At 33.6% G+C, this 24,662-nt stretch overlaps 1 protein-coding gene across 17 annotated transcripts in view; it reads right to left on the reverse strand.

Moving 5' to 3' along the window:
* Dmd (dystrophin) overlaps positions 1 to 24,662 on the reverse strand; it is a 2,110,831-nt gene that overhangs the window by 1,232,229 nt on the left and 853,940 nt on the right. For 15 of the 17 annotated variants that reach the window (XM_063242792.1, XM_063242803.1, XM_063242804.1 and 12 more), the window contains one exon: positions 15,804 to 15,965. In XM_063242792.1, the coding sequence (XP_063098862.1) occupies positions 15,804 to 15,965 (162 nt within the window). Of the gene's footprint in view, positions 1 to 15,803; positions 15,966 to 16,070; positions 16,292 to 24,662 lie in introns of those variants that run through there. The other 2 variants (XM_063242805.1, XM_063242806.1) reach the window with 2 other exon arrangements.

Raw genomic sequence — 24,662 nt, forward strand, 5'->3', positions numbered from 1 at the left:
AGAGATTGGGTTATTCAACAGTTTTACATCCTCTTGATCTAGCTTTGGTACTTCATATGTTTCTAAGTAATCTTTCTATTTCTTCTGTGTTATCAAACTTTTGAGAGTAGAGGTTTTCGAAATAGGTGTTGATGATCTTCTGTATTTCTATTGGGTCTGTAGTGATTTCACCTTTTTCATTTCTTATTGCATGAATTTGAGCTTTTTCTTCCCTTTTTAAAATAAGGTTGGCTAGGGGCTTATCGATTTTATTTATTCTTTCAAAGAACCAACTCTTTGATTCCTTGATTCTTTGGATTGTTTTCTTAGTCTCTATTGCATTGATTTCTGCTCTGATTTTTATAATTTCCTCTCTACTTTTGGCTTTGGGCTTGACTTGCTCTTCTTTTTCTAGCTGTTTGAGGTATAGCATCAAGTTATTTATTTGTATTCGTTCTGTTTTCCTGATGTGGGAACTCAGTGCAATAAATTTTCCTCTGAGGACGGCTTTCATTGCATCCCACAAATTCTGGTAAGTTGTATCTGCATTTTCATTTTCTTTTAGGTATTGTTTAATTTCTTCTTTAATTTCTTCTGTGACCCACTGATTATTCAAGAGTGTGTTATTCAGTTTCCATGTTTTTGTGGGATTTTGCAGTATCTTTTATCATTAATTTCTAATTTCAGAGCACTATGATCCGATAACATGCAAGGGATGATTTCAACTCTTTTGCATTTGTTTAAATATGTTCTGTGAGCTAATATATGGTCTATTTTAGAGAATGATCCATGTACTGCTGAGAAGAATGTGTATTCTGATGTGGTTGGGTAGACCATTCTGTATATGTTTATCAAATCCATTTGTTCACAGGTGTGATTCAGTTCTGTTATTTCTTTGCTCATTTTCTGTCTGGTTGATCTGTCCCTTGGTGTCAATGGCGTATTAAGGTCTCCTGTTACAATTGTGTTACTGATAATTTGAGTTTCATTTCTGTTAATAGTTGTTTTATATAACTGGGTGCTCTGGAGTTTGGTGCATATATATTTAAGATAGTTATCTCTTCCTCTTGGAGTTTTCCCCTTGCAAGTATGTAGTGACCTTCTTTGTCCTTTATGATCATTGTTGGTATAAAGTTCACGTTGTCTGCAAACAGAATGGCTACTCCTGCCTTTTTTTTTTTTTGGATTCCTGCTGCATGAAGTATTGTTTTCCATCCTTTGACTTTCAGTCTGTGAGTATCTTTCTGGGTTAGATGGGTTTCCTGTAAACAGCATATGGTTGGATTTTGTTTCTTGATCCATTCTGCTAGTCTGTTTCTTTTGATTGGTGCATTGAGACCATTTACATTAATGGTTATTACTGTTAAATGCTGGTTTATTGCTGACATGTTATCTTTCTGCTGTTGCATCTTTATCTTTCTGTTCTGTTTAATTATCTGCTTTGCTTAGTGGTTTTTTCCTTTGTGTATCTAAACTGTCTTTCAATATTTTTTGCAGGGTTGGTTTGGTGTTCATGAAGTTCTTCAGCTGTTCTTTGTCATGGAAGTATCGTATTTCACCATCAATTTTGAATGATAGTTTTGCAGGATACAGCAGTCTAGGTTGGAAATTATTTTGCTTTAGGATCTGGAATACTTCAGTCCATGCTCTTCTTGACTTTATTGTTTGTGCTGAGAAGTCTGCTGTGATTCTGATAGGTTTTCCTTTATAAGTGATCCATCTTTTCTCTCTGACAGCTTTTAATAATCTATTCTTGTGTTGGATTTCTGGGATGGTGATTATTATATGTCTGGGTGTAGTTTTATTTTGGTTATGACTATTTGGAGTTCTGTATGCTTCACTGATGTCGGTTTCTGATCTCATGCTTGGGAAATTTTCAGCTATTACTTCTCTAAATATCCTCTTGACATCCTTTATGTTGTCTCCTTCTTTTTCATTAATCCCTATCATTCTTATGTTATTTTTCTTTGCATCGTCTTGCAGTTGTTGAATTGTTGTTTCCTGATTCCTTGTTATTTTTAAAAGATCTTTCCTTTCCTGTTTAATGGCTGCAATCCTGTCTTCAAGATCTGAAATTCTATCTTCACTTTCATTAAGGTGGTTTTTACAACTTTCGGTGGAGTTTTTTATTTCCTGTATATCTCTGTGCATCTGCATTATGTATTCTGTTTGTTTATTATATTGCTCGTCTAGGGATTCTATCTTTTTGTTTATTTCCTCCAATTTTTTATCTGTGTTTTCTTTAGATATATTCAGAATCTCTTTCATTTCTTTTATCATTTCTTCTTTTACCTGGGAGGTTATTTCGAGTTTGAATTTCTTTAAAGCTTCCTGGAGTTGCTTGTTAATTTCAGTAGCTATTGTGTCTGATATTTGAGGTGAATGGCATATATTTTCTTCTATATACATCGCTCCTAGGGTTTCTTGAGATGGGCTGGAGGTTTGAGGTTCTAATTTGGTCTTTCGTTTTGTCATTTTCCTATATTTCTGTGTTTCAAGTGTTATTTGAAAGCTTCATCAGGATCTGTTGGAAATCCCCTTCTATGTTTGCAGCTACTGAGACTCTGGCACCACGCTACCCCAAGCCACTGGGCCTACAGAACCAATGGCCCTCCTCTGCCTGCTCAGAACTCTGCAGTTCCAGAAAAGCTGGGCCTCAGGGACACTGTGCGCCCACCTGCCCATTGGAAGCTCCACAGCTCTCCAATCGCAGCCGGAATGTGGAGGCAGATGTAGATGCCTCAAATCCGCCTCTCCACTTCACTGCACCTGGAAGCCTGGAGGGACCCAAACAGTCTGGGCTCTGGGCAGAGTGTGCTGAGCACTCACCACAGGCTGCAGGGCCTCTGGAACCCGCGATGCTCCACTGCCCGTGGAGACATCCACAGTCCTCCAGACACACGGGGAGGCCCATGCAGGCATCCCAGATCCGCCCAGCCCCTCCTCTGCACACCAATGGCTAGGTGCAGCATTCCCAAACAGGTTGGGCTCTGGGGATATCGTGGGCCCGCCCACCCATTGGAAGCTCAGCAGTTCTCCAAGTGCAGCCAGGATGGGGTGGCGGATGTAGAAGTCTCAAACCCACTTCTCCACTTCACTGCACTCGGAAGCCTGTAGGGTCCCCAACAGTGTGGGATTTGGGCAGAGTGCACTGAGCTCTCACCACAGGCCACGGTGCCTCCAGAACCTGTGATCGCTCCCTGCTTGCTGAGATATCCACAGTCCTCCAGACACACGGGGAGGCCGATGCAGGCGCCCCAGATCCGCCCAGCCCCTCCTCTGCACACCGATGGCTAGGTACAGCAGTCCCAAAACCTAAAGTAGAAATTAAACAACAAGTACAATGGAAAGAAATGCAAATATAAATTAACAGAACCTATGGGACACAATAAAAGCAGTCCTCAGAGGGAATTTGTAGCTCTAAACTCCCACATTAGGAAAATGAAAAGAAACCAACACCTTATGGCTGTGCCTCAAACCCCTCGCCAAAGAAGAGCAAGCCAAGTCAAAGCCAAAGAAGGCAGAAGATCATAAAGATCAGAGAATAAATAAATGCAATTGGAACTAAGAAAACAATGCAAAGAATTAATGAACTGAAGAGTTGGTTCTTTGAAAGAATAAATAAAATTGATAAAACTCTAGGCAACCTTATCAAAAAGAGGGGAAAAAGCTCAAATCTATGCAATAAGAAATTAAAATGGTAAAATTACTTACAGACCCTGTGGAAATACAAAAGATCAACAATGTCTCCTTTGAAAACCTTTACTCTCATAGATTCTATAACAGAAGAAATTGACATATTTCTAGAAACATATGAATTTAAAAAGCTGAGTTAAGAAGATATAAACCTGCTGAATTTCACTTAGTACAACTGAAAATGTAATTAGAACCCTACCAACAAAGAAAAGGCCAGATCCTGATAGATTCACTGCAAAGTTCTAATAGGTATTTAGGGAAGGCTTAATATCAATACTACTTAAACTCTTCAGTGAAATTGAAAGGGAAGCAATTCTCCCTAACTCATATTTCTGGAAGCAAGCATTACCCTAATACCAAAACCAGAGTCAGATCCAATGAAAAAAAATGAAATTAGAGGTCAATCTCTCTAATGAACATAGATGCAAAAAACCTCAATAAAATAATGACAAACATAACATAGCAAAGCATCAAGAAGACTGTATACCACAAGTACATTGGATTCATCTCAGGAATGCAGAGATGGTTCAACATACACAAATCAATAAACATAATGCACTATATCAACAGAGCCAAGGACAAGAAACACATGATCATCTCAATTGATGCAGGAAAAGCTTTTGACAAAATCCAACAGTCATTAATGATAAAAACCCTACAGAAAATTGGAATAAATGGTCTTTACCTCAATGTGATAAAAGCCATATATGATTAACCAACAGTCAACATCATATTAAATGGACAAAAACTGAAAACTTCAACATAAAGTCAGGAACAAAACAAGGATATCCCTTATCACCACTCCTATTCAACATAGTTCTGGAAGACTTCAGCCATAGCAATTAGACAAGAAAGAGAAATATAAAGAATAAGGATGGAAAAGGAAGAAGTTGAATTATCATCATTTGTAGATGATATGAAACTCTATATAGAAGACCCCCAAAACTCCATTGAAAGACTCCTAGACATAATAACAAAATTTAGTAATACAGTTGGTTAAAAGATCAATACTAAAAAATCTATAGTATTTTTGTATGCAAACAGCAAACTCACTGAGAGAGAAATAAGAGAAACCACACCCTTCACTATAGCATCCAAAAAAGTAACACTTGGGACTCATTCTAACAAAAGAAGTAAAAATCTCTATGGTGAAAAACTACATTACTCTGAAAAAGGAAATCGAAGAGGACTTCAGAAAACGAAAAGGTAGTCCCTGCTCATGGAAAGGAAGAAAAAATATTGTTAAAATGGCCATTCTTCCAAAATTGTTATACAATCTTAATGCAATTCCAAAAAAAAATCATTTGCATACCTCAAAGATCTAGAGAAATCATCCCTAAAATTCATCTGGAACCAGAGCAGACCCTGAATAGCAAAGGCAATTCTGGTCAACAAAGCTAAAGCAGGAAGCATCACAATCCTAACTTGGAATTATATTACAAATATACTGTGATAAAATCAGCATGCTTTTGGAATAAAAACAGACCTGAATATCAATGGAATAGGTTAGAACATACAGACACAACTACAAACACACACAAACACCTCATCTTTGACAAAGGAACTGAACGTACTGGAAGAAAGATAGCCTCTTCAGTAAGGGGTGCTAGAAAAACTGGCTCTCCATGTGCTGAAAACTAAAACAAGATCCATGTCTATCACCACGCACTAAAGTAGAGTCAAAATGGCTCAAAGTTCTAAGTATTAAAACAGAAAGAGTAAATCTACGGGAAGACACAGTAGGTAGAAATCTTGATGACACAGGAGTAGGCAGAGGGTTTGTGACCAAAAATCAAACTGCAGAATCAACAATTTGAATCTTGTCTTATTAAATTTTTTTTCTATTTCTAAGGAAATCTACAACAGAGTGAAAAGAAAAGCCCAGAATTGGGAAAATATCTTAGCCAACTGTCCCTCAAACAAAGGACTTCTACCTAGAACTTATGTATGATTTTAAAAAAGCAGGCCTCCAAAATTCAAAGACATTATAAAAATGGTCATCTGAGATGAATATACACTTCTCCAGTGAAGAAATACAAATGGCAAATAAATATATAAAAAAATGTTCAACATCACTGATCATTCGGGAAATGATAATTAAAACACTGAGATTCCATCTGACCCAAGAAAGAATGGCAAGTTCAAGAAATGAACCAACAATAAATTCTGGAGGGGCAGTGGGTAAAAAAGTACAGTTGTCCACTGTTGTTGGGAGTGTAGATTGGTGAAGGCACTGTGGAAATCAGTTTGGAGATTCCTCAAAAAGCAAAGATTATAGATTCCATCTGATCCAGCTGTGTTGATTCTGGGCATTTTCCCAGGAAAATTGAAAATATCATGGCACACTGATATATGTGCACCCATGTTTATAGCAGCAAAATTTGTAATAGCCAAATCTTGGAAACAGCCCAAATGCCCATCAATCAAGGAATGGTTTAAAAAGATATGATATTTTTATACAATAGAGTACTATTCCGCTATATAGAAAGATTGCATCTAGACTCCTATATGTAAATGGATGCAAATTTAGACCATACTCACAAGTGAAATAAATCAAACTCAGATGTATACTTTGTTTCCCAGGCATAAGAAACTGAAAACTTATATATGTTCCAATATCTACAATGAATACTGTGTAAATGTAAGAAACTGTTCAAAGTGGAAAAGTAATTGGAATAAGGGAAAGAGGAAAGAAAGAAGACAAAAGGAAAATGTCATAATTTGTATATATATATATATATATATATATATATATATATATATATGATAGCTAAACTGAGTACATTACTAATTGTATTAGTTAATGGAAAAGAATTGTTAATATAAGTTTTACATGTCTATATCTGTTCATCTAAGCAACCTTCTTAAAGCTAATAATATGTGATGTAATTACAACTGTCAAATTCCTTTCATCTTGTTTTGTAAACCTGTACTGTTATTTTATTTGGTTTCTTATTGTCATTGGTTTATCTGTAATGCTTTTTGTTTTTAGTTTCTGTGTCTTTTTTATCTTAAAGAACAAATTTATGGTGTATACTGTTCAGAGAAGGATGATATTAGAGTTTGTTGTAACCTGGCTGCTTTTTAAGAAATTTGAGTATTTTAAATTGCATATGACTTTGAAAATATTATAGAAATGTTGGAGAAAAAAATGCTATTTAATTTCAGGGTATAGAAGCATATTGGAAAAGATTAGGTTTGGGCCATGCAGTGTGTTTATCCATACTTTCATGAAATTAATGACTGAATGTAAGTACAGCAATTATTACTACTTAAAGAAAGAATTAGTATAAGGCTATTAAAACTTAAGTTTCAAGGCCTCTTACTTGCAAAAGATTGGTAGCCAAGTACTAAAATTTTTATTTTTAATTTGTATTAGTTTTTCTTAAAGACTAGCTTTTAAAATTTTAGATGCTTGGTATTGCAAAATAAAGATAACCTAAGTAGTAAATTGAGACATGTGTCTTCTGATGACAAATTCTATAATCTCCCAAATGAGTCAGATGCTGTCATGACTCATAAAAGTGGAAACAATAAAACCTTAACACCACTCAACCCAAAAGTTAATTTTTATCTGCCACTGGAGAATACAAAGGACCAAGTAAAATGTGAGAAGGCTGGCCATTTTGAATGCAGTGAAAAACATTTTAGGGAACTTGAATTGTTCATATTCATATTAAGTAGTTAGACTGTTGAAAAAATTCAATTCTAGATTCTTAAAAAGGTCATCATCATTAAAACCACTACAGTGGAAAAAATAACATATAAAGTGGGACTGTATAGTAATTTATAATCATTTCCAGAAAAGTTAAAACATGCTTAGTAATGTCTCAATATGATTAGAGATAAAGCTTGCTTTATGTGTCAAGGAGATTGCACATAAAATGAAAACGGTGAGTAAAATATGTTAAAATTATAGGTAAACATACAACTAAACTACAGAAATTTTCAGACTATTTTATTCTTAATGTACTTTGTACATAGCAAAGTACACTTATTTGTTCATATTTTGCTTTTTTGGTCTGCATATAACACACAAATAAATATGGGGAAAGGTTTTCAATATACAAAATATATTTATTAATAATAATTTAATACGTGATTAGTTATAAGTGGTATAGTTATATATTTCCAATTGGTTCTACTTTTGAAAAGTTGCAGAATGAGTATCATACTTGCATTAATTTTACAATAATTTTGCAAGTTAACTGCATATTTTAATAATTAGTTTTTAATTTGCACTTTGCATGTTTAACATCTACTTTACTCAATCTCATGAAACTATTATTCTCAAACTACATAATTAAAAGATACTTACCAATTTAGAATGGCTTGTTATAAAACAGATAAGTGATCTCCTTAAGTAACACTATATGGAAAATTCCAGACAAAATACATAATACTGTTTTTAAAAGTATTCAGCAAAGAATGACAATTACATCATTTTGACATTTTAATCAAACAATTAATGGAAATAATACTGTAGAAGAAATATTAGGGATGGGAAATTTAATCCAAATGAAAATTTTTTCCATACATAGTTACCCAACATAAATTCTCCAAAAGATCTGAAGGATAACCAATTTCAGTTTTATTTCTACCAGTGAAACATCCACCAGGATATAACTGTTAACAATTTGAAGAAAGCAAATAAATAAACAACAAATCTATCAGTCAGGCTTATAAAAATATTAATAATTCCAAAAGAAACAGTAAAAGATGTAAGTTGGAGATGCTGATAGAGGACACTTCTGTGTATTTTAGTAGGAGCTCTCAAAAAACAATTTTTCATCATATCTTATTTTTCATCATAAAAGAAAAAAAGAAGCAAATTGTATTATCACACTATTACAAAAATACAAAACCTACTTGATAGTATGGTAATTATACCCATAATTAACATTATAATATTCAAAATATAAAAGGAAAAAACTGAAATGGAAATGGCCTTTTTTTTTTTACTAAAGATGGAAAAATAATAGAACAAAAAACCAAATAAATATGAATGACATTTCCAATATAGCACTTTACAATTAACGGAGCTGAGATCAGGGCTTTTTATCATGCTTTACCTTGCCAGTCCATTCTCATATATCACATTAATGACAGAAAATGACAAGCAAAATTAAGCTGTAGATATCTAACATATTTACTGAAATAATGAAAACTGTCAAATACTTCTTAGAGCTTTTATAGTGTCTAAAATATGATTCTAGAGAAAATAACCCAAAATATTAAGGAATAAAAAGTGAAGAAATACTATGTAGAACCATTGATTCTTAATGGAGAATTATAACACTTTTAGATTAATAATTTTGAGAAATTACATCATCAAGTAGGGGAAATCCCCACAAATTAAACTTACTAAGAAAATTAAAGGAAGAAAATATAGTACAGGGTCTCAGGAAATGTGTGCTTTTCAACACATGGGAGCATGTAGAATGATGTGATTATTATCATAGGTTAATAATTTTGAAAAGTTTCATAGCATAATTTTTAATAATCCAACAAGTGAAAAACCAAAACATTCTTACACAGATTTTTACTACTGTTTACAGAAACAAAATCTCACAAGTTTATTACACAGTTTAGACATGATACTATGTAGAAATTAAATTTTGGATTGCTTATGTCCATATGCAGTGAAAACTTCAGCCTCAATCATTAATGCAGCTTGTTCAAATATTCTCTTAAACACAAATACTTGACTTACGGTCATCATTAAGCATTTGCAATGATCAAATATAATTATGTGAATGCGTTAAAAACACTAGACATTCATATGGTATAGTCCTTGAAAAGTATGTAATATATCGAGGAGTATATATCCCAAACCAGTTTTTTTTTCCATTTCAAAAATTTCCTTTTTGTTTGCTCACATGTTTTTTTTTTTTTAAACTGGTACCAGGGTTCAAACTCACGACCACGCGCTTGCAAGGCACGCACTTATGCTGCTGACCTAAATCCCCAGCCCCATATTTTTGTTTTTGTTTTGGGTTTTTTTATTTGTTTGTTTGTTTTGAGACAAAGTCGCATTACATTGTTCAGGTTAGTGTTGAACTCACTGAGTAGCCCAGGATAGCTTTGAACTCATGGCATACTCCTGTCTGAGCTCCCCAAATGCTAGGATTACAAACATGCACTACCATACCAATCTCTGAAAAATGCCATTTTGTAAACTTGTAGTTTGGAAGCATATCCAAAGGCTCCAAATTTTGGCTTTGCCATAAAAACAGTATGACAAAATGTTAATATGCTATTAAATTTCATTTTAAACCAGGCATGGTGAAATAACCCTATAATCCTAGTAACCTGTAATTCCTGAGGACCAGCAGAAAGGGAATTACAAATTTAGGACCAGCCTAGGACAACTAGTAATTTATCAAGATCCAGTATCAAAAAATAATTTTTAAAAGGCTGCATATGCTGATAGGTACAAAGGCCCTGGGTTTAATTCCCATTAATGAAAAAAATCCATTTTAAAAATGATTCTCAAAAAAACCCCAAAATAAATAAGTAAAACTGAGTCTCAATAATTACAACAAACATTGTCACCCAACCATTTCTTTTTCTTTTTGTGTGGTGTTAAGAATTGAATGCTCATATGTGCTAGTTAGTGTTCTACTACAGAGCTAGACCTCTAGCCTCTGCTTAAATTGCATTTGGAGACAAGGTCTTACATTTTGCACTAGCTGGCCTTGAATTTTCAATCCTCCTGCCTCAGCCTCCACAGTAGCTAGAAAGATAGGTCTGCACCACCAAGTCTGGCTACCTGTCACATTTCTCTGCCACACAACTAATAATTCAACCTGTATGGAATTTAATTATTTATTAAATATTCATTGAATATCTGCTTGGTGGTCCTACTCTTTTATAGCAGAACATTAGTAGGAAGAAATTAGGGTAGACAAAGTAAACAACAAAAAAGTAAATCAAAGATAAAATTCACATAGAAAAGGCTAAAAATAAAATAATTTGAGGTATTACTAGTATTATCTGGAGCAAGTATTTTGAAATAACAACTTTTTTGTGAGATGCTTTTTAATTAAGCGTTTATATAAGAGAAATGTGGGAAACACATTGAAATTCTGTTGCCTCAAAATATTGAAAATACTGCCAAGCTCCAGTATGATCACAGGATGCTGCTGTTAGCTGTATCGTATATATACAATTCAAAGAGCTATGCAGTACCATATTATGCTTACAGACTAAATATCTGTAATTATAATTTCATAATATGAAAAGATGTACATTTCTCTGTTGATTATTTCCTTCCTGTGAGCACATAACTACATGCAGGTTTCTAACCTTTTGTATATTCTAAAAGTTGCTTATGAATGTTTTCCATACAATTAAGCATATCAAAATAAAATAAAATTACTCCAAGTTGGTAAGCAATAACTCATATATAGTAACACATTAGGGGAGCATGCAGGGTTAAAAATAGCTTTAAAATTAGCTGCAATGGTTTTACCATAATATACTTGGAAGAGAAAAAAAAGCATTAATATTTCTATAACAGTATGGGGTTTAACTCTTGAACTCAAATATCTGACTGGGTCATTTTCTTTTTTGTTGGTGAAATTATGTAATCATCAAATATATGCTAAAATAATTCCCTATATTGGTTTACACTAATTCATAAATCAGTGAAGAAGGCTATAACTTAAACTTTTCCTAGTTGTTTAGTCATCAGGTGTGCATGTTAATACTGTAAAAGTCTGTTTTATCCCTGACGAAATTGAAACAATATGACAGAAATAAATCTGCATTTAGGTGCTTATTCCTTAAGTCTTTTATTTTCATAGTATAGGATGCTTATATCTGAATATTACCAAATATATTTAAAGTGATTTATACTTTTATCTTCTTTAATTTATATAAGAAAACTTCAACTATAAATTCTACTGAAGTACAGCTAATGTGATTGGTTTAAATTAATAACTTCCTTTTGTAAAAAGGAAGCTTTTTCTGTCCTGTTTGTTAATATTTAACTTTAACCACATTGTGAATGGGAGAGAGAAGGTATGGAAGATACAATCAGGTCTATATTAGACTTTGAAACCCTCAGAAGTCCTAGCTTCCTGAGCGAAACATGGTAGAATTTTTATTTTGAAGTTTTCTCTTTTGATAATAATGAGTTTGAATTCTGAATCAATTTCTTTTTCTTCATCAATTTACACTTATAAATGGGAATATACATCTGTGGGACAAAAAGAAATATACCAGCAAAGCTACGGCAATTGATTCTGGCCAGTTTTCTGCTTCTAAGTAATTGGCTCATATTCTTCTTTACAAACCAGCATCATAAACAAATAATGACATGGATAATTTTAACAGTTGTCTATGTTCTGTTTTATTTTATATTAGTAACTACAAATTCCAGAAATCACAGGAAAAGGAAAAATGTATGGAAGTATATTTTTAAGAATTACAGATATGAAAGCAGCTTACCATAGTTATTAGTGGCTCCTCAAATGATTTAAAGACACATAAAAGTTAATTGAAAAATTAACACAAGTGAAATTAAAGAAAAATACAAAATGAAAACCAAATCAACTCAAACATGCATGTCAGAATTAGTTTATGAAGAACTTATCAGATTTTCAATATTGAAACATTTCTCATGTGAGTGAGAGCAAATTAAACTACTAGTGAGAGAAAGTCACTAGTAGCTTACTCTGTGCTCTCCCTCCTTTGGAATCTTGATGTAACTATAAGTGTGGGATGTTGCAATCCATTAGAATTCGTACTTGTTTGGTTTGGGGTTTTCTTTTGATACTCAATCTTATTTGCTAAAATTTAAATTCTGTACTTCAGCATATTGCTCTGGTGAATTTAGGGATAAAATTCATGCTACGGGTTTCTTTGCAGTTACACAATTTGGTGTTGTTTGTTTGTAGTTATTGAGATGGGATCTCACTGTACAGCCCCTGCTGGCTAAGAATTCATGGTGATCCTCTTGCCTCAGCCTACCAACTGCTGAGATTATAGGCATGTACCACCGATCTAGTTGATGTATTCATTTTTAAAATTATTACAAGGAAACCTTCAAATGATTTTACATTTTAATCATATTTTAAAAATACTTAAGTTTCTGGTTTCTATAAGAAGTATTTCTCTATGTAGAAGTATATGCCCATTTTCTTTTTCTGTTTGAATACACAAGGTATCATTTTAAATTTGTTTTTCAATAACTATCTCTCTGTAAGTGAGCTGGGACAAGGTCTCTGATTTGACGATCATTCCATTTGAGATTGTTATTCGCTTAAGAGACATTGTTTGAAATAAAATACTTACAAGTCAACCTATGCTTTGTTATCTTTGCCATGTGTAAACTCATTTCACTAAATAAAAAAGCGAAATCTTTTTCATTTGAATTTAGGATCAGAAAGCCCTATTTCCCAATTATGCCAGATGACTAATCAATGGGGAAGTATATAGCTCTTTTCTGGCACATACTTATAAATGCAAGTATGAATGAAAAGGAGTATCTTAATCTACATCTACTTTTAATAAGATAATAAGAGTATGCTCAGCACACGTTAAACATATGGTATGCATTTCCTCAATGTTGTGAACTTTTTATACCTGAGAATCTCAAATATTCTTCAAGTGAAAAAAATGGCAACTCTATTAGATTTTAAATTTAGCAGCAAAACTATAAGTACACCACACGGTGGAGTCAGACACCCACAAATCTGTGAGTTCCATATTTGACAAAAAAAATGTAAGCACATGTTTATGAGTACTATCTATGGTAATATCATTCATTTTGTTCTGCTCTCAGTGATAAATTAACATACCTGTATAGAATATGAAAATGGAAAGCAAAAACCATTAACCTTTTAGTTAGCAATAAACTTCTATCCACATTTAAAAAGCACATTTGTTTTTATTAATATAATGCAATAAATTTGTCCCTATTGACATGAACACACACATCTACACACTAACACATTTGAACAACGGCATTTTACAGGCATTCTAAGTGGGTCTTATATCTGACACAGTGATTAACTTCTTTATTTCACAGACAACCTCTTTACTGTCTGCTTCTTTCTATTGGAGTTCAAAATGAGCTTTAAGAAATGCAACCTGTGAAGTAAATTGAGGACCTGATAACTGTTCCAATAAACTATTAATTTTCCAAAATCTTAAAATATTTGGACAAAAAGAATGTTTCAGTAACTTTCAATTGGCTTGTATTTTCCAGTATTATAAATTAGCACTGGGGAGTTTCCATGTCAGATAATGCAGTAACTTGAAAACACAAGTGCAACCCGAAATACAAAGAAAATGAATATGAGCTTGCTAGTACTCTAAAATCTCTTCCTTGATATAGATTTGAAATGTCTTTATTTACCTGTGTGCTGTTATTTGCAAGTATTTTTCAACTGCTCTAATTAGACATTTTATTATATATTTTATTTAAGAATTTTATAAATACGTAAAAAGCTAACATATACTTATGTTCATTACTTCCTGTGTTCATATATAAATTTAAAAAACACAGAATGCTAAGCTTCCTTTTCAAGACTTTCCATTTTTCTTCTAAGCCAGTAATAAACTCAATCTGTCTCTATTTTTCTACTTTTAGTTTCATCCTACAAGCCTCAACATGAACTCTTTGTGTGTTTAAAGTACAGATTTATGATTTGAAAATTTAGCATTCTTTAAGTCTCGAACAAGAAGATACGACTAAATTTAAAAAGGTAGAACTACTACACTTTAGTCACGCAGTTCTTAGTTCAGTAACAATTTCTTAGCCCTATTAAGGATTTTATTAAGATCTGATTATAAAATTTTGTTGATAAGTCAAAATTGAGAAATTCTTATGAATAGTCCATGCTACAGAATTTGAGCAGACTTATGTTTTTTTTTTTTATTGTGCATATAGGAAAAGCTTCAATTCTCCATTATGCTAGCTGTAATTCTTCATTTCCATTACCGTATTTACTCTTGCTACCCCAGGGAAGACTATGATGAGGAATTTTCATCCGAGTTCTCCAAGTTTCCCTTTCTTTATCCTGCACTGCCAAGATGTTTACTTCATACATAATCGGAGCCTGTGAAAACTACCTCTAGCATTCCTCAATTTTGCAGGGACTTTCTTGGTCAAATGCGCACAATATGGCAAATTAACTCTTGCTCTTTTGTACACAGATGCCCTAGGCAGTAATTTAACTGTGATTCAAAGCACTGTAATTGCATTGTTACCATGATCTACAAATCTAATATTTTACCCTAAAACTAATTTTAAAGTGAAAATCATCAGGCATCTCCACCAATTAATGGGGAGAGTGCCTTTGGGCATTTTAGATTGCATTCTAATGTCTCCCATATCCTTGCACATAGGTAGAATTTATTTAAATTCAGTTATTGCACTCATGATATGTAAATAAGATACAAAAGTTGCTATTTTATCTTATCACACAATTCTAACGTTATCTAATAAATTATATTCGTGATACTTTAAATATATTTAACTGTTTTTAAAATTTGAAGTCTAGCAGTTTAAAAATATTTTCCATGGAAAATGTAAATCTATACATTATTTAAATTTATACACCTTAATTTCAACATAGGTTTGTTTTCATTATAATTTGAACTCTTCTATAAAGTATAAATACATTTCATAATTTGGATTGACCATGTGTTAGTATATGCTTGTATCCAAGTGGGGTATGTGTAGCACGATCAGAAGTTATAAGGTGCAAATTTGTCTCCTTTATTTTTTGCCAATTACTTGTGATACTTTAATGTTGAACCAGAGATCATATGAATTATAATTCTATGATAAAAGTGCTAATTGATAACAAAATATTTAAGACGCTTTTTAATAGCACCACAAACTATTTTCTTTACCATTTACATTCTTATAGTTTCTCTCAAGCTTTGGTATAATTAGAGAACATCAATAAACACCATATTTCACTGTTCCTGTTTGCCCCTTCAAATCTGACATTAATAATCCAGACATCCTCTCCTACTTACCTCCAAAGAGTAAAGTCAGTTATTCAAAACAACCCATTGTACAAACAGAAAACAAACTTTATAAGCTACAAACTCAGCAACACACTGTTTGGGTAAGAAAAACAAAAGAAGGGTACTCTGTTTGTACTCGCCTGTGCTTCTTGAGGCATCTGAGCTGCGTCCACTTTGTCAGCAATATAAGTTGCCAACTGCTTGTCAATGGATTCAAGGGATTCCTGAATTAAGTGTAAAGATTTTTCAATCTCTTGGGCAGACTGAATACTCTGTTCAAGCAACTTTTGCCTCCTCACAGCCTAAAGAGAAGAAATTAGAACAAATCTGTTAAATGTTTGCCCTTGGTAGTTTTTCTGCAATCCTGCTGCAGAGTAAATAAAGATCCTAGGCTCCTCCACAATCACCTTTTTATAAGACAGATTTCGCAGCTTCCTGCCACTCATTCAGCCCCACGTACAGAAATTTTAAAAAATAAGAAGAAAGAGAGAATTAGCACCCAGAGCTAAAGAACCATGGATCTCTGCAGGAAAAAAAAAATCAAAAAAGAAAAACAAAACAAAACAGTACGATGTATATCAAGCAAAGAGACAGGAAAAAACATCAGCAAAATTATTCCAGTCTTTGCAATCTGTTATTCTCAGGCTGAATGTTGTTCCTGATCTCATTACATAGTTCAAGAGATTTAGTTTACTTAGAATAGGGTCATCGTCATCACAATCCAATTCAAAAGAGATAATCCACTTCCACCAGCGAGACACATATACAATCTGTTCAGAATCGGCTCCTTTTCAAAAAGAATTTTAGATAACCATCTGGTTAAGGATTTATTTTGAATACTATTTCAACCAGCTTTACGTGGTTGTTTTCCTCCTACTTTACTTCACAATTTGGATTATGGAAATTAGCTGCACAATTGGATTTGTGTTGCTGCTGAAGTAGAACAAATAATAAGCAATCCTAATATAGCTGCAATTAATCTTGATTGTTACTTTAAGTATGATTAGGATAATTTAACACTTTTCAAGTATAAATAGCATGTTGAACAGATTGCAAAGTCTCTCTTCAAGGATCTGTTCACCTTTAAAGAATAATTTTAAAAGAAAAGAATTGGTCAGGTAATGTATCGGGAATTAATTAAGATATGTTCAAATAAAGTATTATTTTATTATAAGAAGTGTGGGCCTGATCATCTGATACAATGAAATTCTCCCTCCTAAATTCTGTGATTAATTTTATAAGTGGTCATTGTTTTTATACTATATACAAATAAATATGTAAACAATATACAGGTAAGTATTGGTTCTTAAGCCTCAACATCTTAAGATATTGGAGACATCACTGTTTTTCAGTGATGCCAACTTAGAACACAGTATTGCTCAAATGAAAATAATGGGAAAGGCATCTGGGCCAAGAGAAAAGGAGGCTTGAATTTAGCTTGTGCAGGGTGGGGGAGCTTCCCCATTGTTTTAACCTGACTCACACATTTTCTTTTCTTCAATTTTTTTCCCTAGGGACCTAGGCTTTCCTTTCTTCTCACCCTCTGCATACCCTTTGCTTCAATTACAACTCACATGCTGGCAACTCATCCCTGTCAGACTTTGTATTTGTCTTAGAATGTACCACAGCACAATGTAATTCTCCATTAATTATGTGCATTTACTAAACTCTAAGCCATAATGAGACCAGAGATGATGACTGTTTTATTCATTGCTCATTATTGGTTTCTAGAATAAAGCCCAATAGCTTTGTTTACAACTGAATGAATGGTCTAAAAAGGGTTTTTAATGGCAAAGACAAAAATGCATTTTTAAAAAGCAATTTAAAAAAAGATACACTCAGAGATTTACCTTTGGATAATTAATCTCCATATTACTTTTGTATTTAAAGTATTAGAATAGGATGGAACATTATTTGGGACAAACTTTAATCTTTTTCTATTAAAATACTCTGTCCAAGATTTATGACCCTGTAGTCTAACTCAAACATAGTTTCCTTTTATGTTTACTCACAAATTTAATTAAACTTACATCACATAACAATTCAGGTAACAGTGCTCATGGTTATAATGAAAGTATTCTATTATAGCAACGGTTGTTGTACTCTACACAGAATCACTCTAGAGAAATGGTCCTCTAATGATAAAAGGCTACCATGTGACAGGTGGCTGGAGAAGCCTTCTATTCACACTACACAGTAATTGCTTTGTGGGCATTGTTTAAATTTCGTCCTTTCTCTGGCTAAAGTCAAAGCCAGTATAGTTTTCAATGCATTCCTGTAGACATCAAATATAACAAAATAGGATGTAATACAACACAATGTTAAAACATATATCTAGGTTTAAATTTATGTTTAAAAATCTAACTTTTATATTTATGAGATTATAAGGGCAGAAAAAGGACTGTATGAAGTAAGTAATTATGGGAGATATAATTTGAGGTAGGTTGGTTCATTGCCTGGCCTGGCAGTCAATAAGAGAAACTGATTTATACAAATTCTTTGATGATTTCAGCCAGCAAAACACCCTGATTATCAATTCAAGCTTGTGGAATTCTATTAACCAGTCACGGCATAAGGTGCATTCTATTTCTAACCATTTCACTAGGCACAGCCTGACTAGAGTCTAGGCCTGTGTATCTTCTAGAATGCTCTGCCCACTTTGCCCCTTGAAATTAGATGCTTGGAATTCCCAAACCATAATAGGATTTGTGTAATTATTCCAAAATACTGGTCAAATGTTTTTTTTTTTTTTTTTAATTTTATTTCTTCTTTAGCTAGTCTAGTCTGCCCTAAGAATTATGTAGCTATGTAGAAACAGCAAACATGTGGGGAATTAGAAAGTCATCAAAGAGTTTGGCAATCACAACAAAAATATGAAAGCAGAAAACTGAGTCCTAATTATGGTTACCAAGAGAAAATATAATGAAGAAATTTTTTCCTATGTCTTTAAACAACAGAAGAAAATTAAGTGAAAATAAACACATATGAACATCAATTAGTATTTTAATACAATATGCAATATAAAATAAAAAGGTTAAAATATTATATGGCAATGGGACAACTTCTCCATGGTGAACTGATTCTTTGTTTCTGATTTCTAAAACATTGACCCAACATTGCCACACAGGATTAAAAACACTTAAAGCTTAGCTTGCCTAAGTAACTCAAAGGGAATAAAGTCTTCACATGAAATAAATGCTGAAAATTAGAACTAAAAAAAATCTAAATTGTGAATGCATGCATAAAGTCAGAGAAATTTTATCTAACTTTATACTGAAAAATTCTTAAAGGAGCTATGTATCCTATACTGTACTTCATAAATTCTTATTAAAGAAAACAATTTTTTGCTTCATTTAGGAAGTGATGTGTAAGCTCATGATTAAAAATGAGTTAGGAATCTGGATACAGTATTTCATTAACAAAATAAGATATGAAGAGGAAATTATTATTAATCTCTGTTTCCCTTACTGTAAGATTCCTAGTCAGTAGTAAATACTTAGTAAGCACATCATATTTAAGTTAGACACTTATATTAAATTAAAAAATACACTTGAGAAACTTAATCCACAGTTTAAATTCATTAAAAATTATACAAATATCTTCCCTTAAATATCAGTGACACCCAAGAGTGGACATGAGAACTTTCTATCATTCATTTCTTTTCTTGTTGAGCATTTTTATTATGAAGGTCTTCATTAGTTATCTGCTATGGGAACAGCTGTATGTGGAAGGTTCAACAATCAGATAAATCTCATCGAATGGGATAAATGGGTGTGCCAAATATGCACTTTGTTATCACTTTGTAACAAAACAATTTAACAATCTTTTATTTATAAGAACTAAATAGTGCTGCCTGGACATGTAAAGTACTTTTACTTTTAACACTTATTTCTTTATTTTTTTTCTCCTAAATATTGAAATACTTCAGTCAGTGTGAAAATTAAGCTCCATTTCTTTGAGTAAGTTATTTTGATAGCAGATGAGCTTAAAGACTAAGTACCACATGCAGATGGAACCAGAGGAAAAAAGAACCACAAACTGCAGAAGTTTATACTTGGCTAAGAGGAATAATCTAGTACATTTTGTGTGCCAGCACCTTGCAGAAGGTAAAACAATAAGGACTGCTTACTTAGCACAAACAATTGTTAAGGGCAGGAGTTTCGCAGTGTATTTGCTGACACTCAATCTTACTCATTCATCTCTTTAAAATCTAAAAGTGAAGACCCATGAGAGGACAGAAGCCTGAAAAATGGCACACTGCCCAGACTGTCTTGGCCAACAAATTTCTGCTACTGAATTCCCAAGTTTAGTGAGCCAGGCCTGGTACAATTATTCTTTTTTGTGTTTATTTGTCACTAAAAGGACATAATTTGTTCAAGTGTCAAATAATAAAAACACTCAATTTAACTAAAGCATGTTGGTAAGCTTGAAAACATTTTCAATGAGCTGTTTCTTCCTGACCCAACTCCTCCATTTAATTTGAGTTAGTATAAAGCTCCATCGTAAGAGTTACTAGCACTAATATCTGTGTACTGTTCTAGACTTTTAGGCATAGTCTTTAAGTGAAGACAATAAGTATTAAATTCCTCTTATTCTAAGATATGGAAGTAATATGATGTTTTAAAAAGGCCAACAGAACAAATAGGATATCTGGTCCAGCCTTTGTTATCTAACAAACTAGAGCTTTGTAATTACTTTGGAGAGAATCATAGTCAGGTGGAATCCGTGACTGGTAGGGATCCTGGGGGTGAGAGTAGATTCTTCTGTTCATATCTCAGAGAGAGTTAAAAGGTGTCACTTCAAGCATTGTGCTGTAGCAATGAGGTAAAACTGCGAGACACATGTGTCTGAGACTGGGAGTCTGAAGTGCATGGAAATGGTATGTAATTTCAACTTGGACTCTGGTGCTCTAGAAAGGTGATAAATCCTGGATGTTCTATAAATGATATGAAAGTCTGAGGAACATAACAAAGGGAATTAGAAATGATAGGAGATAGAAAGAGAAGTATCGTGTACTTCCCAATTCTCAGGGCACCAAATAATTTTTTCTGTACATATGGACTAGGAAAAATGTGTTTGAGCTTTTTATCAGAAACATGACCTATACAGTAAGGGGAACCCTGAGTCAAAAAAGCTTACAGATGTTTTTTTTACAGAGCAAATGCTTTATAGCTGTTAAGAAATAGGAAGAGGAACGTGCTGCATCCAAATCTCTTAAAGAATTCACATTTATTCCACTGCAAAACCCAATATTTATGTCACTGCTATACAAAATACAAGATGCTTCAAAATGCTAGTTAATAGGAGATATTTGTCCATTTTCAATCATTCCTGCTTTCTGTGCCAAAAGGAGAATTATGCAAGGTAGATTATTCTTCCCTTCCAGAGCAAGTCACTTAGACCAGGCTTTAAACTTAAACTGAAACAAGAACAAACATTAAGTTGAACAAAGGATTGAAGTTCTAAGCTGAACCAATCAAAAATTAACTCTTTATGATCACAGAGGTCAAAAAGTGAAGAGATTGATTCTGGTTAAGAAAGATTAAGAATATATCTGGTTGACATAAATTTATTTCATCTTTGTTCTTTATTTCAAACTATACAGAAAATACTGACAATCCATAAATTCAGCACTTGGAAAAATGTAGTGGATTCAGAGGAGAATGAATATTGGGTTGGAAAAGCTACAATATAATTCAGGACAAATAAAAATAATGTGTGAAAGTCATGAAAAGATAAAGGACAACCAACAACATCACTTCTTCCTCTCTAGTTCTTTTTATGTTGGCAACAATCCTCAGGTGGACCATCCACACCCAGTACCTTGCTGATTCAGTTCAGCTGAGTGTTACAAACTGACTATCATTTGTCAAACCACCACACCTTTTAGGGTCGTCTTTACTTTAAGAACCAGAAGTCACACGGTGTCAGATCCAGTGAATAAAGCAGATGAGAAAACATGGTTTTTAATGAGCCTGCACTTCTATTGGATGATATGTGGCAGCAGTATTCACTGAATATTTCATCATCTATTTTAAAGGCACTCATGAAAAAGCACTTCTAGAATTGTTTCACAAAGGAGCAAGAATGACGGTCTAAATATGTTCAAAGTGGCAGGGATTATTTGGAAAGTGATTGTGTTTCACTGTAATAATATTTTAATTTAAACATTCACTGTAGGGGCTGGGGATGTAGCTCAGCGGCATAAGCGCCTGCCTTGCAAGTGTGCAGTCATGAATTCTATCCCTGGTACCCATAAAAAAAAAAAGTAAAAGATAAACATTCACTGTATATTTTGATTACTCTGCATAAATAGTCCATGTGTGGGCTACTATTTCTATCAAACACATCAATTTGCCTGTTGATTGATGACTTTACTTCTCCACAAGTTTAGATTTCTGCAGCATAACGTTAAGGTGTTTAAGGAAGCATACTAAGAAACAACAGGAATTATTTAAAGAAGAGTGGGAATGTTTATTGTCTCAAAAAAGTTTATTAAAACATTTAGTTGCTTAAAACCAGCAGGAAGCACATACTCAAAGAAGCTGAAATTTTGTATATATCTTGGGCCTTTTGCTAGATTTGGGCCTCTTTAGTTTAAAAACAATAAAATATACTTGTTAAAATCACTGGTATCATGGCTAACTATAACTTTGTTTTTGGTTTTAACAGGTCAAGGAACTTGTGTGACTTATGAAGGAAGCACACTTGAACGCAGTGACTGGGAAACATTTTGTCAATGAAACTTGACATGTGATTTCCATTGCTCTCAAATCAAACACTGATAGAATGGTCAATGAGGTATACAATAATGTATCTGCAGTGTTTCTGGATTTTTGATTTATCCATTCATCTTCATGGATAGAAAAATGAAAGTGGTCATCTCCCATAACAGTAGCAATTTGATGCCTTATTTTAGCTTCAAAAAGAAAGTGATGAAAGTAAATTCAATAAACCAAGGAGAAACCTACAGCGTTCATTTTCAAGGCAACTTCAGAGGCCTCCTTGGTCTGGAAAATTTCTCCAGCCCAATGGTCAGATGCTCTCTGGCTACATATGAAGGAATATGTTTTAGAAAATAAGTAATTTATTTATATTAAAAGTAATTCAGATATCATAGTGACTGTCTTTTATACAGAAGAAGGAGAAAGAATCAGGTTCAAGTATCAACTGGGTCATGTATAAAACTACATGTGCTAGCAGTCTATTAAGTATATATTTAACTAAAAAATCGAAACCTAGGGGTAAAATCAGGTTGTACCATCAAGCTGAGTGAAAGTCAGAAATAAAGGTAGGAAGACAGTCACTGAGTAGTTCAGTGGACTTCAAGCAATAATTTAAGGTTTTGTGCCACACATGCAAAGACTCTTCTGATAGAAGCATAAGTAGGAGAAGAGAAAGGAGTCAGACTTAGAAAAAAACTATACCTTGTACTGCTAAGCTGAAGTTGACAGGTAATTACCCAAGTAGAGAAATACCTAAGGGAGAGAGAACTTACCAAGATCAATTCCAGAGAGATGAGTGGTTGGGAGTTAATGACCCACTGCAAGGTAAATAAACTGGCTGAGTTTATACTCTCCACAGACAAAAGTGCTGATATTGTCAGCAGAGTAATGTGCCAAATACCTCAAAGTAGAAGACCTCTGGTACCTACCAGAAAATCCCTCCACTCAGGAATTCAGAGTTTCAGGCTCAAGACTGGATATGGTGTCTCTTGTCTCCTGCACATTACATACAATGGTGACATACACATTTATCACAGTCTCTTTTAGAGAGCAGCTATGGATGGTCATAAGGGTTGGCTATGGATGAAAGTTCTCAGTCATCAGTCAGGTTTTCCCAAACTTAGTTTTCATAACCAGAAATGATACTCTGATGTACACAGAGATCTCTTTTGGGTTCCTTTATGTCATGTAGTTGCATAATATTTTGAGGCTGCTGTTCGTCTTTTATTGAAATATGGTGTAATGGGTTCAGGTGGCCTCTATTTTCAATCACATTCAAAATGTTTCTATTTGGAGTTGTATTGAAGCAACTAGAAAAATTTCCCTTTCTCCTGATATTTCTGGGACGACATGTTTTTCATCCTTTTCAAATGTATGAAGATTAATGATATTTATTTTTCACAAATACTCCAGATGATTGCACAGGGCTCTGGACAGGTGAAGTGAAATATAAACTGCGGTTATGCTTTCAATACACTCTTCTGGTCTAGCTAACAATTAAAAACTTGTCCTTAGGTCTAGCTCAGTAAATATCTGCTCTGTTTTGTTCTAAGGATATTGCACGGCTCTTAAAGCGGATAAGATTGATATGTCTGTAGTTTTGTATAAAATATCTCCTGCAAGGTTCTTTGGCTCTGCTCTGATTTGTTTGGCTGGAATGTGCATGTTGACAAAGCAGGAACATGATGTAAAAACAACTGCTGTTCATTCTGCTGCTGGAACATTCTGTACAGGACTTGTGTCAGTTTAGGAGCACAGAATGATAACTCACTTGTTTCTATGAGCATGGGGGACACATAAATGCAGACAAAATATACACTACATTCAATCCCTTGTCACCCACTACCAAGTACAATTAGAAAACATTAATGTAGCTGTAATACACAAAAACTGGTTTCAAATTTCATCTCTCCTCTATCTGACCCATTCAGTAATCTTTTCTTATCATCTGAGGATGAAGCCCATTGTCTATAAGTATTTGGCTTAGGAGAGGAGCAAACAGATCACAGATGATCTGCCCTCAATTGTAGAACTGTTGCATGCATTGTAAGGCATATGTAGCGGATCATAGGTGGTAGACAAAGCCTATGCACCTGCAGAGCTGCCTAGTGTCTTCTCCAAAGGAAAAATGTGTTCTTGTGCAGAATCACATATGGTTTAGTAGGAAGATAGAGGCATCCTACTGACCATTATGGCTATTAACTTTCTATGTCATCCAAACATTCTTTTTCCTTTTTTCTTTTTTTTAATTTAGTTTGTTGTACTCTAGCAAGT

The sequence above is a fragment of the Cavia porcellus genome, unplaced genomic scaffold (genome assembly GCF_034190915.1).
Source record: "Cavia porcellus strain 051 isolate PalLab524CR breed Dunkin Hartley unplaced genomic scaffold, mCavPor4.1 scaffold_33, whole genome shotgun sequence".
NCBI lineage: Eukaryota > Metazoa > Chordata > Mammalia > Rodentia > Caviidae > Cavia > Cavia porcellus.